General features: G+C 39.5%; 1 protein-coding gene across 1 annotated transcript in view; it reads left to right on the plus strand.

Moving 5' to 3' along the window:
- The window catches only part of SLC1A7 (solute carrier family 1 member 7), a gene marked incomplete at both ends in the record, with an annotated part of 50,042 nt that overhangs the window by 2,036 nt on the left and 32,501 nt on the right, over positions 1–15,505 (plus strand). Inside the window, one exon of the mRNA XM_084266084.1 lies at positions 13,404–13,619. Within this exon, the coding sequence (XP_084122210.1) occupies positions 13,404–13,619 (216 nt within the window). The remainder of the gene's footprint in view (positions 1–13,403; positions 13,620–15,505) is intronic.

Consider the following 15,505-nt stretch of genomic DNA (forward strand, 5'->3'; position numbering starts at 1 on the left):
GAGAGGGGAGATAAGGAGAGATGGAGAGTAACAAAACTAGCTTTACCTAACCATATCTGAGAAAAAGATCTTGCACTCTTCGCTGCCTTTCCTTGAAGCCTCAGCTTCTAGAACCAAATACATATGCCAAAATCTCATCTCCCATTTTAAGAAAAAGATAAGTTTTAGGCTTCAGGTCACCATGTATTGCTGAAAAGAAACACAACTTAGCACTAATTTTATTTTACAATCATCAGTCATCACCTTTACATCTATCTTCTCATAGTTTATCACAGAATGAATCTGATTCATGGTGCTTTCATGCCTAGAACTGGCCACAGTATGACCGCAGTCATATCTGGTTCTGTCCCACGCAGCTAGAGAACATCGAGACAAAATACATTCGATTTTGGTTTTGAGAGGTGAAAGGAGAGTTTTCCAAGGACAAAAAGGAGTTTTCCTCACATGGGGAAGTGACAGAAAAAGTCTGGAGCAGAGTCATATGCCCTTCCCTAAAATGTATAGTCCTTTAAATCCCCTTGTGTATTAGAGATGCCATGAGGAGAAGCAGCACAGTAGGTAAGAGCTGCTCTGGCACAGCCTGTGATAGCTCTGGGTTACTGACAGAAGTGTCAGGAATGAATCTCTGAGCTGCACTGCTAAAATTGATGGATTCCATCCCCCAAGGAAGAAAGAGAAGTAACTTGACAGATCTTCAAAGGGATTATCTTTCATTGTAAGACAGCAAGCATCTATCTCTCTGTATAAAAACTATCACATGCTACTGCATACTGAAATTGTAGGGTTTTACAGACAGAAAATACTCCAGATATAGTTACACTCCTGTACAGTCTTTTTTTTTTCTTCCCCCCCCCCCCCCAAGAAGCACAGTATTTCCCCCACAGGGTTTTATAAAACGAGTAAACAGGTGCTTTCTATTTCTACCAGTCTGCATGCACATTTAGACTAAATTTCTTTGTGGATTTGGAATATTATCAGCCTGTCCTGTGGGAGCAACAACTTTTAAATAAATTTCTAAATTCCTCTGGATTATTGTTTACAAAAGCCAAGGGTACAGCACCAAGCTCTAACTTTACTCTCCTTGTTGAAGTTAATGCATGTTTTTTTCTTCAACTAATAAAAAAGTACTTGTAAAGCTAAAAGGAAGGTGAGAATGGAGGGTTAAAAGTGCCATTCAAAATACACAGTGTCCAAGTCCAGAGTTTACCTTGAAGGGTTGTGGCGGAAGGGTGGCAAGTATGTGACTCAGAAAACTGATAATACACTTACACGTCACCAGAACAAATCCAACCTTAAACAGAAGTGGCTGAAAATTTGTACTATCCCTCTTTTGATCTGATAGTAAGAGTGTTAAAACAGGAACTCCTCAGATGGTATCAATTAGGAAGGAGAATCTGATGATATAGTCAGATATCTCTGATTAAACTGTGTTTATTTTCAAAGTTCCTTGAATGTCAAAGAAATCAGTCAAAAACCAGGAGACTGTTTCTTCAGTGCTCAGTTCCTTGTCTTACCCAACTCTGTCCCAACACTTGGCAGTGGTGCATCCCAGAGCTCCTGGACCTGTTTCTGATATCTCCTGTTGCCTGTGGTCTCTGTTTTTGTTTTCCCACAGACAAAAAGATCTTTAAAAAGCAACCACCAGTAAAACTAGCCTTCCAGTTTGAGCTCTTCATGAGCTTTTGTCTTTGTTTTGACATGGACATTCATTAAGCATGGCATTCGATATTATTTCAATTACCTGATTACATAAAAAAGGTTCATGGCATCATACAATGACTCTAAAAGAAGTATATATTGATTTCCCTGACTCTTTTCCTTGGTAATAGCCCTGTTCATACCTGTTAGTATCCACTAAGTATTTCAGAGTTTGCTTTTCTCAGTGATGAGAACTGGTACCCACATAACAACTTTAGGATTCTTCTACTGTTAGCAACGTAAAGAAAGAAATCATAACAAATATGTGGTGGTTTGTATCTCCCATAGGAATACTCAGCAGAGGAGTGTTACAAGATCAAACTTTAGACCCTGTAGTTACCATAAATACAGTATTTATTCTATGTATAAAGATAGGATGCTACTTTTAAACCTGGTAATATTAAGAGAGCTCAGCGAGAATAGGAGCCAAATCTTCTCAACAAACCTGAAAGACCAATTGCAGGAGACCTGATTCTCTTTAGGACAGGGGCCTTGATCCTCATATGACAACTGCAATGCAGATAATGTATTTTGACCCTTACACACAAAAGCTTCCAGCACATATCTCAGGTTTTCAAAAAGACACACACGCTTGGCAGTGACAGAGGTGAATCTCAGTGTGTCCTGCCCTGAGTTCTCTGATGTGTTTAAAAAACCCTGGGACGAGGTCTTCAGACAGACATCTGATGATCAGTTGGCCCAAGGTGCTCAAGTTTGTTGAACCACTTTTCCTTCCATCTAATGCATTTCCCGGGGCGGGGGGGCTCGGGCTGTATTATACCCACTAACCAGGAGGTGGCTCTGTCTAGAAGACCGAGGAACCAGAAGTTGTCAGGGGGTGTTCAGTCACCCACAGGGAGGACCTGTGTGTCTGGGAGGCCGTTCAACCGAGGGGTCTTATAGTAGTGCTACCTACCCAGAAAATTATAAAATATCTAGCCTTTTTAATTTAATGGTTCATTATAAACTCTTCCCACTCCCCTCCCACCCCAAATCAATTGGCAGAGATACCTGTGCATCCCTTTAGCTTCTCAACTTACTTAAATGCTTGAGATAATCAGAGGTGATGCCAGTGTCTTTGTGCTCTGCATGAAGCAAAAAACTGGCAAAAGAACAAATATTCAACTTATCCATTAATATCTTCTTACATATGCTAAAGATAATATAAACCCTCTGACCAAACCCTGTCCATGCCATCAGTGCCAGGCATGGGCATGGGCTCGAGCACAGGCCAGCCATGCTGGCGGTACTGTGTACTGTCACCTCCCTTTGGAGCATTTTGTCCTTGTGCCCATTCTCTGCACCATCATCTTCACCTCAGGTTACCAGTTTTGCACTGATTAACTTCCAGAGGGCCAAAAACTTAATCTTTAGTAAGCATAACTGCATTGACTTAATTTGGGGGGAGAGGCTGTTACTGAGACCTGATCTGTTACAACTTTATATCTTGTGACTGAGGTTTTGAAGAAGCTGGAAACTCTGGCAGAAAAACAAACCACTGGCAAGGTGTTTGTAATGCTGCTTTTTGGCGTGGGTTCTTCCCAGCAGGCAGTGAGCTTACGCTGTGGCCTTTACCCCAGAAAGGAAATGCAGGTCTCTGTTCAAAGCACAGAGGTGTCAGTGAGCCCACGGGGCAGGAGAAGATCTGGCTCCCAGCGCTGCAGAGTTCTGGGCAGGCAGAACCACTACGTGCCCTGGATCTCCTGCAACTTCAAAGACAATGCAAAATGAGTGTGCTGCAGAGCTGTAAGGAGGTTGGAGAAGAGGCAGGGCTTGAAGCCCCTGGTTCTTATTTCAAGATAATAGTTGAAGCAGACAGGTTATTTCTTTCCTGTAAGCCATAGAGTTTCACAAACATTACAGGCACCTTATTCGTTCCTGTGGAGCCTTCCAGCTTCTGTGTAATTTGAGAGAAAAAATAATTAAAATGTTACTAGTAAGGGCTCTCATGCACACAGAATGTGACTGCAGAATCCTTACTTCTTCAGAAAAGCAGGCTAAAGCCAGTTACACAGTTACAAGCCAGCTGAACCTATTGAGTTCTCTTTGTCTTGTATGTCTGCCTGTGTATGTAATACAGTATTGCATCCTCTATTTCAACACCCTCCTTGTTTACATGAATAAGCTTACATCTGGTAGTTGATATAGGACCCAGTTTTCTAAGACTATGATTAGCAGTAAGCACTGAAACTAATTGTGGGAAAGAGTTGTCAGTGCAGAATTGAACTGTAACCCCAGTGAATACTCCTTTCAGAAAAAGCAGGGTTTTTTAAGCTTATGATAATTGTTACATTTTTAATGGATTTATCACTAACTGTTTTATAGACAATTAAAAAATAAAACAACAGAGATTTAGTCGTTTTCTATGTGCAAAATCTGTTAAAGAAATATAATTCCATTTATAGTCAAATCTAAATAACTGATTTGGCCTGTATTTTTTTAAATTATAAAGATTGTTCTGCTAAGTATATTATGCACAAACATATATACACAAATATATATACACAAACAAGTGTATGTTAATAACATTTTACCTTTATTTGAAGGCTCATTCAGGGGTAGTAATGAATATTTTCTACTATTGGGGTTCTGTTGCTGAATTAAATACGATATGCTAAATATAGAACTGTCTTTCTTTAAGGGGATTCCTGTCCATAATGCCATCAGTTCTGGTAATCCCTTATCCTTCTGCTCAGATTCCTGAGTGGGTCATTCTTACTCATGCTGTTAAAACCTAGTATTTAATTAGAACATGCTCCATTATAGTACCCTTTCCTCCATACCTGCTTTTCACAGTTCTCTGATTTGGGGAATGCATTGGCATTTTAACATCCCACTAATGAAAAATACCGCTTATTCTCTTCTAATAGAATTCTGTCATTCTTCAGCTGTACTGTGCCTCTCAGGGCCCATTAGTTAAATCTGAAGAGTTGACAACTGTATAAACTCTGCAAGAGGATGTGGGGAATGCTCTGGGTACAAGCAAATGTGAACTCACATAGCCCATGAGCCAAAGTGGACAGACTGGTGCCAGATCCACGCCGGAAGCCGTATAGCCGCATTAGGGTGGCTTTGTGCCCAAGCCCGTATGTGAAGGACTAATGTGGCTCTATGGCTTCCGGACGAGCCTTGGCAGCTCAGAGCGAAGGCAGGGCAAGTTCACGTCTGTCTGCAGTTGTCTGTGGAGACATACCCTAAATAACTTCACAGCAGCAGTATATTCTTTGGGAGTTCAGCGTTTGGTTAAAAACCATCCTGGGAGACAGAGCATCAGCTTGGGTAGATTTGTCATGCACTGTTCTGCTGGCTGTCAGCTGTAGGCGAAACTGGTAATAGACCACAGACTAGAGATTATTTGTCTGTTTCACTACTTAAGGTTACAGCTTGTTTGGGATGAAAAATTTGACCTGAACACTGTACTGAAATTTGTGATCTGAATCTTTTACCATAATTATAAATCAGTGCCTGACATGGCCAATATAAAGTCTATTCAGAAGGAAAATGCAGATCTCTAAAAAGGCTATAAAACCAGCCTTTTTTTCTTATTAAATTTAAACCAAGAGGGCAGCCAAAATGAATTCACTCAGTAATACTGGTTTATGTGAATGACAGTATGTGCAGTACTATTTCTCCTGTTCCATTCCTGGTACTTCTATGTTGTCTTGAGAAATTCATACAATTTAGCTGAAGACTGAATGGGAAAGGACAGATAACATAAACTTCTGGACAGTTTTGGCTTGGTCTCTTCTGCTGTGTATGAGTTAAACTATTCTGTCTGGTCATTCTTTCCTAAATACCCATCACTGTTCTTATGCTTGTGCAGCTGCCAAAACGAGGCATAATCAATTACAATTAAATTTATGCACTGTATGATCTAGTGAGGTGTTGAGCAGCTGCACAATGCTACACCTATGGCTCCCTGAGGGGAAATTAGAGTCTGTAACCTTATCAGTGCTTTAATTGTGTTTATGAATACAGAGTCTAACGGGCACATCTCGTACTGTCTTCCACTGTTTCCTTTTGCTTGTCCAAACTATTTCAGTGAAAAATGACATGTTGCAGAGTTACTCATGCCATAAGGACAAAATTGGACCAACCCAGTAAAATTATTTAGGCAGCGTCAGTAGGAATCTAGTGATGTGCAGTAGACATCTATGGTCAGAGTGAATGGTTGTGGAAAGCACTGAAGTGATCCCAAGTGTGTGTGACCTATCAGAGTTTTTCTGTTGTCCTCTGAGAGCTCTAAAATACTTAGTGCCTGGCAAAAGAAACAGCAATGATGTGAAGCTTGAGAGGCTGGCTGGATCCCTTCTGTTTCCTTAGGATGGAAACACGAACTACTAACGGTTGAATAAATCTGGACATTTGTTTATAATCCAAATTTGTGTTTCAAATCCCTTTCTTAATCTAAAAACATTTGAAAGAACTGACAGAACTGAAAATCAAGTATTACCAAGATTCTTGGCTCTTTCCACAGATGTGAAGCCACACATCCATATTTAGTAGATAATTTGTTTCTATCAGCATCCTGACCTTTGAAAACAGGAAATACTATTTTTTCAATCAGAACAGCTAAGTTGACAAGCCAGCCTGAATTCTGCATGAGCTGTATACTATAGTGTCTTAGGTCTCCTTTTCAGTCAGTGATCAAAGGTTGCTGTTTGTCCCTTCCAGCATTCATAGATTGTTGCAGTAGCCTTGCATATTGGGCTGTTTGGGGAGAAGCAGTGACAGAGGAGAGCTGTTGGACATTGGTCTTCACTGTGTGCTGTACAAAGTCCTGCCTTGTTTACATTCGTCCATAAAACCAGATTTCCTATTGCACACTAAGCAAGTACAATGCATGATGTGAATTCCTGGCAGGATTTTTCTGTCTACGTCAGTTTATCATTAACAGTTTGAAGTGGTAGATTATACAGAAAAAGAGATTTCAAGATTTCAGGTAAAATATAAAACTCCTATTATTTTCTAAATCATTATTTAAAAAAACCCACACCAGAATCTCCAAACGCTGTATGTCACAATGTACTAGAAATGTAGATTTGGTTTCTTTATAGATTTCAGTTTCTTTTCCAGCAGCCTAGCTGTAAAATTAAATACAGTCACTGCAAATAGTTTATTGCAGACAGCAAGATCTTCTAACATACTATTCATTGTTTGAAGATCAAGAGCCAGATTTTCCATCATACCATGTTTGGTATTAGCTATACACCGAGGCTCCCTGAAAAGCTAATTCACACTTCAAGTGCTATTTACAGCTGATAATCTAACCATACAGAAACTGCTGCTACAGTCATGTTTGTGAAACAGCTCCCACTTTCTGTATTTCTTTTTTGGAGCATAAGCACTATTTGCATTTATATCAAGACACCTAAACTCTAAAATGCTGTTTCCTATTACTGGATTTTCAAAGGAGGTCAACCTTCTGGACCTTCAGGAGGATTCTAGACTTGTCGTCTCCTTTGAAAATCATACTGTAGTACTATGAAACTTTTAATAATACATGGCATTGGGAATCATTCTACTGATTACAAGTGATCATGATATTTCCGTATCTGTGTAGCAGAAGCCTGTTAGTACACCAGTAGTCTGCAAAACTATTGTAGGATGAGTAAAATTCACAAACAGCCTAGGTGTCATATTATTGCCCATCTGGACTGTACACATACATAGATGGGAAGAGTACAAATGGGCTGCCCTTCTGTAAGTGCACAACACGTGATCCAGCTAAGTTCAGGGTGTGAACATGGATTACTGCAGGATTTTATCTTCCTCTGTAACTTAGACAGATGGTGTCAGGCACATAAGAGGTCCTGGCAGCACTCAAAAGTGGATGGAGTGGACTGGATAAGGTATAGACCAACAGATGTGCTAACTAGCTCTTTGTAGCTCCTTGTAGCTCTTTGCAGCTCTTTGCACATCTATGAGCAGGAGGTGCTTTTTCCTGTGCAGTGTGATATGACACCTGGAGATGTTCAGAAAAAAATGAACAATAACATATCACTGTACGTAAGGGTGGACCATGAAGGGTGAAGTAGAGACAGGAACAGACTACAGTCCTCCCACCAGTACCACTGTCACTCTGGCATGTGTTGAGAGCAGCAGGTTTCTTAATCACAGGCATGGCAGTGTCTTCCTATGCAGGTATTCTGTCACGTTAGAGGAAAGCAAAAGAACATCCTGAAAGAATATTCATTCTGATCCCTCTTTCTCACTGCTGAAATAATTTTAACTTCACTGCAGACTATGAGCAAAATCAAGCATCACAAACCATAGAAAGAGCCAGATAACGTTTATCTATTTGTCTAATTACTGGAAAGAGTCTTAATTTGTTGCAGACTGTTCCTTCATAAATGGTAGCTCCATGGAAGTGAAGCAGCCTGTCATGAAAGTGCATACAGCTGGGTAGAGATGAGGAAACGTCTGACAGTCCTCTGCAATACAGACATCATTTCAGGCACATCTTTTTTCACTGCAAATTGTTTGTCTGTATTTAAATGCCTTAATTTCTCTGTTTCCTTGTCTGTAAAATGGAGGTAGTACCTTCCTGAATGATAGTAGGTTATATTAGTAAAGCATTTTAAGATGATTAAATGGCTTGTGCTGTGGAAATGGAGATTATTACCATGTTGAAACTTGAAGGCACTGACCTTGACAAAAAGGTAAGCGACAGCCTGCCTGCATGATCAGGCAGCATTAGCGAAGCCAGCACTTCACTTTCATGATGTTCAGCTGTAATATAATCATCTCTAATGTAGCTGTTAGAGGAGCTTCCCAGCCTCACTGGGACAACTTGCTTAGGAAGGTCTTTTCTGCAGCATGCAATTATAAAATGAGAATGCAAGGCAGAGTACGGGATGAATGAAAACAAACATGATTCTAGGAACAACTGTTGGTGGTTAATACTTGACCATTACTTCTTGACAGGATTAATGTCTTTCTAATCACAGTAATCTCTTCTGATAACTTTATCCATAATCCATCTATTTCAAAGCAACATCCAGATGGCTTCTGGTGGAGAGGAAGACAAAATAAACATGCAGAATGGGGTCTTAACAGCAGTATTTTCCCTTTCTGGGGATATAGGTTTTGCTCTTGAGGAAGATCAAAAATATGTGCTCTTTAGCAAAGAACCATGAAAAAAACTAGAGAATTGCAGAGAAGATAGAAAGGTCTATTTTGATTTGTAAATAAAATACTTCATAAGTACTCTGATGCTTATCACTGATAGCCAGAACAAACCTAGAGGTGCTCACAAGGGTTTACCTACTTGTTTGCATGGGACTTCCTAGATTTCCTAGATACTGAAAGAATTCCCTTCTTAATTATGTCAAAATTGCTATAGTAATTTGGGAGGACTTATGCAGAATTCTCTCAAAGCAGGCGTGAAACGTACTGCATTGTAGTTTCAGCAGTTTATAATATTATGAATATTTAAAACAACCAGATTTGCTTTTCTAATGAGTCACATATAAGAATAATTCCTAGGGTGGTTGAGGTGTCCCCCTTCCCTTCTAGTTTCCCCATAAAAGCTTGATCTAGGTTTCATTAGATCTTCCACTGATCCTGTCTTCATTCTTCACCTCCTTCATTCAATAAGGACCCCATAAAGAAATAATTTATTGTCACCTTTCATAAATCACATGGAAACTTCCACAAAAAAGTAAACAAACATTAATCATGCCATTGCAGATAAAATAATTTAGCTAGGGTGTGGGTATTTTTTAAACTAACAATCAGCAATGAAACAATTGAAATGTTAGTGAACTAATTATCATCAGTATCTGTTCCACTAAAACGCTGCAAGTAAATAAATTTTTTTGAATTACTGGCCATGTTCAGCTTTTGATCAAAATGCAGCTATTTGGCTTTCTGATTTTCTTTATGCAGTACCAATGTGACTAGATAGTTCAGAGAAGAGACACGACAGGTAGTTCAGAGAAGACACAAGACAGATGTGGCTGCATCAGAGCAATTTATTTCCCAAAAAACTAAGCAGAGTAGATTTAGATTTGTAAGACCCAATAAAAAAGCCACATACCTTTTACTTGCTAAGAATAAACCCACAAAACTTAAAAAGATTGTAAACCTGAAAATATTGTGGAATATCAGGTTTGCATTGTGGAGAGATCTTCAGATTATCAAAACACAACTCTGAAGAGGCTTGAAAACAACATAGGATAGATATTTGCACAGACACGCAGCAGGTTTGGAAGCTATTCTTCCAATCATGTGTAGTCTCCGAGAATACACAATTTCATCCAAGGTTTGTTGGATAAACAATATAGAATATAAAAAAATGAAGCAGACTATTCCAGACAGCAGAAGGAAAAGCCACAGGAAGATCATTTTTATATGTAATAGGAACAATCCATGCAGGAGATAAAGAGGTCATGGGGCTACTTAGTTTATTATGGTGTCTGTTATATCCAGCACCAGATGTTTCAAAGCAAGGTGCAAGAAACCTCTTAAACCACAGTAATCAGAGATTTCACTAAAATCCTGCACTACAAGATTTAATATCTCATCCAAAACACATTAACACATAATTTGAAAGCCTTAGGCTTGACATTTTTTTCCTATAAACTAAGATATGGTCCCTGAATCTGAAATTACACTTTTATGAATGTTTTTTTTGCCAGACTGATTAAATGAGGAGCACTGTAGTTATGCAGAAAAGCTGCAGATTCTTTTTCATTGTCTTAATCCTGTTTTGTCCATTTAGCAGTCATTAACATGTTATGGGAGCTACGGGTGAAACATACATGAGGAAGCTACTTAGGTACCCAGTAAATCAAATGATTTTAGTCTATGAATGAAATATCTGTCCTGTTATACCAAGACTAACCTGTTATACCAAGACTAACCTATACCAAGGCTTGACAAGAATTAAGGGAACACTGATTTTTATTCCATTGTATTTCAAGAAAGTGTGGTAGTGGCTGGCATGGGAACATCTTTGTTCAGTCCTGGAAGCTTAGGAAACTGTTAGGGAAGTTTTTATGTAGCCATAAGACACCAAGAGTGTCTGATGAAAAATTGATTTAAAGGGAAAAACTGAACATGATACAGAGATCTTAAGTTAAACCATCTGGAAGCTTACTCCTCCTGAATTCCCCATTCCCTAGGAAATAAGGAAAGTACTTTTTCTTGTCATTCTTTGGCTACATTATGTGAATGTTGGAGCTCTAGACATTAACGGTGAGGAACTCCTTTCATGTAACTGTGTATTACTTCATATAATAACTGTGATAATCAGTATGTCTCTTAATCGTTGTGTCTTTTGTCCTGTTGCCTCTGACATCAAACATATGAAGCCAAATGAAAAAGAGTTAATGAATTATATTCAAAAAAGAGTTACCGAGTGATAGTAGCATTTCTTTCTGAAAATGATTCTGAGCAATTGCTTAAAATGACATGGCCAGTGTTACTCCACAGCCTTTGGGGAGCTGCTTCCACCAGTCCCTTCTTAAAAGTGAGCATTGCAGGTCATGGAAAACACAGAGCTTTGTCTGAATACAGAGCTTTGTTCACACTTCTGTCACACCACAGTTACCCCTGGTGTACCTCCATAGTTAATTACTTTTGAGGACTTTCTCATCACAGCATGAACTGAGCATGACTTTATCGGGTGACAGGATAATCTCATTACAGATGATGATCTTGTTAATGAATATCCCCAAGACAGAGCAATCTCATTATTAGCCCCCTCAGGATTTGTCACCTTAGAGCAACGCTAGATTCTAGCTGCACAACATTCTCCCAGATCCCAACAGCCCAACATCTTGAGGCTGACATAGTAACCCCCAAAGGCACATGAACCACTACACATATTTTATATGAGGTTTGTCCCTAATTACTTATGCACATACTTCTCAGGTGAAGAATCAGGATAGTTCAAGCACTATGTGTGGGGTTCATCTCGTTGTTCTGTAGAACAAATGCAACACAATGGCATCAAAGACATCCAAAACAGTGTGCCTTTACCACTTTGCTAGTGGCTTCAGGGCAGTACTGGGAAGAGAAATGTACTGTCTGTCTCCTGGGTAGTGCCCTCTCCATATAATCACTTTGCATGGTGTCCTACCTACAAATTACAGATCTGCTGGTCAACAGTCAGGGCTTCATACCACTGATGTCTGTTCCCCTGCATAATATAACTATAAAGAACACTGAAAATTATTACTATGAAAAACATCCAGCTAGTTAAAAAAAAAAACAAACCTGATTTTCATTTTCCCTTTTATTTTCTGGGAAGGTTAGGGTGGGGGTGGAACAGTGCTGAAGTCTAGTACAATATAGGTATCTCCTTTGGGCATCAACAAGCTATTGAACTGGCTTAATGGCTTGTGACACCTCAGCTGGCGATAGGAGTTTAGTCCTAGAAATCTAATAACAACACAGAGATTGTTTTACAGAAAACTAACACATTAATTTGAGATAAATAAATGTAACTAAAGTGTTTTTTAAAAAAAAAAATCAGAATATTTATTCTTCCATATGGACCCAACCAAGGGAAATGCCAAGGAATTAAATATCATTGCTTCTACTTTTTAATGTGTAATGCTGTGTTTGTGGCCAGTGCTTTCCAGAGACACAAGAAGGCAGATTTTTTTATAAAATACAATTATAAACAAGAGCAAAGGACATTGGTTACAAGAGTAGAGTTATTAAGATGCTCATTTGCCAGATAATCCATATTATAGTGCAACCAGCTTTTCCCCTTGCTCCTGTAGTGTTAGCAAAACCCATGCTAGTTGAGAGACTGGCAATGCAGAAAAGTAGTACATATTCTTCATTAATCCAGTGGATAGCAGGAACCTGAGCAATAAATCCCACCCATTTGATTTTATTATAACTACTATAAAGGATAAGCTGCACTTCAGAATTGGTTCTAGACAGCCTCCCTTAGGAGAGTGAGAGCCAGGAGAACTCATTCAAGGCAGTGCAGCTTAGTAAATGACTATTTATGAGGAGAGGTGTGATAAAGGGCTCTGTTTTGATGAGAAAGCTAGATTGTGGGGCACACCAAGTAGCAAATGTAGTATTTTATTTCACCTGCAGTTTTCCTGAGATGTTTGCTTTGAAGACTTTACCAAAAATTCTTCACAGAATCATGGAATCATCTAGGTTGGAAGGACTTTTAAGATCAAGTCCAGCTGTTAACCGAGCACTGCCAAGCCTACCACTGAACTATATCCCTAAGTGCTGCATCTTTTAAATGCCTCCAGGGATGGTGACTCCACCACTTCTCTGAGCTTATTCCAATGCTTGACAACCCTTTTGGTGAAGAAAGTTTTCCTAACATCCAATCTAAATCTCCTCTGGTGCAACTTAAGGCCATTTCCTGTCATCCTATTGCTTGTTACTTGGGAGAAGAGACCAACACCCATGTGGCTAGAACCTCCTTTCAGGTAGTTGAGGAGAGTGATAAGGTCTCCCCTCAGCCTCCTTTTCTCTAGTTCCTTCAGGTACCCAAGATGTCACATAGCGATTGGGAAGCATTCCTTAGACACAGAGACAACAGCTGTGGTGTCACTTCTAAAAACACAGGTGTGCAGGCAGTCCTGGTAGAAGCAGGTAAACTGGAATCATTAGGAAATTAGGTTTTTTGGTTGCATTCATGTTCTGCAAAAGATACTATATCTTTATGTCTTTTTGCTATATCAAAAAACCTAATTTCCACATGTGTTTTCTTTCCACAGCTTAATGTCTGGACTAGCGGCCCTGGATGCCAAGACTTCCAGTCGGTTAGGTATCATAACTGTCACTTACTACCTGTGGACAACGTTTGTGGCTGTGATTGTGGGAATAATTATGGTCTCCATTATCCATCCTGGTGGAGCAGCACAGAAGGAGAGCACTGAAGAGGGTGGAAAGCCCATCATGAGCTCTGCAGACGCACTGCTTGACTTAATCCGGTAACTACATTCTTTCTGCTTTCTGAAGATAACATTTTGTACATAACTGCATGAGGAACAGGGCCCTGAGGAGAAGTTCTGAACCTAAGGATGAACATTTGCTTAAATCAAGAAAAAGAATCAAGAAAATTTCAGATGATGATTTTCAAGCTATCAGTTGTTTATACTGGCTGTTTCTAGTAAAATTTAGGTGAATGGCCACCAAATGTATCAGAAGTAGGAACAACACTGGGGTATGTTTAGGTTTTTTTTTTACTCCCACAAAGTCACATGTAGCCCATGGAGCTCATCGTCAAATCTATCATTAAGGCCAAGACAGCATTAAAATGTAATGTTACTTTAAATAAGGGCAGACAGTTGTAATAGGCAAAACCTTAAATAGAAGAGCTGAAATCCACATTTTTCAGGTAATAATTCTTAGAAGGGCTCTTAAAACTGCTTGTAACAACTCTCAGATGAACAATACAATTAGAAAGACCACTGTTGTGATCTCTTTATTCCTTATTTTTGTCACATCGTTTCTCTGGCTTTGTGGCTTTTTCTTGTTTCACTTTGCTTGTCAGAAGGGAGAAAGTATCAGGTTGTTCCTTCAGACCAGAATTAGATCACTCATGGCATTTTTATAGCCTTACCTGAAAATCCCTCTTTGTGTCAACATTTCAGGTGCTAGTGGGATTAGTTTCCTGAATCAACGTATTTTCCTCATGTAAAAAGACACAGTTTTGCCTTTTTTGACAGTTTCTCAAGCCAGTTATCTCATACCATATTGGGCTGGGTCATCTAGGCCCAGTGTGTATCTAAAACTTGAAGAGTTCTCCTTGGAGTTGGACTTATTAAAATTAAAAATATTGCAGTTTGTCTTTCAAAACACCAAATTCCTGACCTTGGGCATCAGCAGACCAAATTAGAGTTACTGGGACCTCACTTCAGAAGGAACTGTGATGAAAAGCTTGTAAAAGTCTTTTTTTTCTCTTCCAAGTTGCACTTAGCCAGACCATCTGAAACCCACATGTTTTTCTGTTGTTTCAATGTCTTAGTGAGAAGGGGCCAGATTATATTAGTCATGGAGCAGCAGCTAAGCACACGGTCTTTGGTAGCTTTCCACAAAACCACCATCTTCATTTGCAGTGGGAAGATGCCCACTTCATGGCATTATCTCCCCAATGACTTTGCTGTGATGTGTGCGTAGTGGAATTCACATGTGTGTTTATGATGTGATGTTCAGTCACACTGTTCTGTTTCTGCTGCATAAAGGACTGTAATTCCTGCACCAAGAGGAAGGAACTAAACAAATTACTGGAGCTGTGAATCCCTTACTACAGCAGAGCAGCATAAGAACTAAAAGGGAATTTATGAAAGCTATAATCTTAATGAATATTTTCATAGTGGCAGTGTTTGGAAGCCCTTCCTGGCATGCTGAGCTGCTTCTAAGGCCTCAGTCTTAGAATATCAAGACATACGGTACAATGTCATATCCAAACTGTCTCTGGAAAGGATCTCCCTCGCCACAGGTTCCCATCCCCTTCCTCACACCAGCCCAGTTGCTTTTTGAGACCCAGAGCTCATGGAGATGAATGAGATGAGAAGTACCTGGAGCATTCAAAAAATATCCTAATGTCTGTATGTCTGGACCCTGAGATCTGAGTTATGATCTAATCTCTTAATCTCTGTTTGGCCAGTTCCTGCACACCGCAGGTTCAGTGGTCAGATTTGGGAACATTTTATTCTGCTGAGTCTGACTGCAGATATGTCCTGATCTAAATGTCTGTAAATACCATGTATAGTTTCACTTCCTACCAACATTTACCCAAGCAAAGTATAATACTTTGTGTGCAGATTTTGGGTATTCACGTTTCCAACAGGCAGGCACTTTTAGTCTGCAAAAC

Source organism: Gallinula chloropus (genome assembly GCF_964237585.1).
Source record: "Gallinula chloropus genome assembly, chromosome: 6".
NCBI lineage: Eukaryota > Metazoa > Chordata > Aves > Gruiformes > Rallidae > Gallinula > Gallinula chloropus.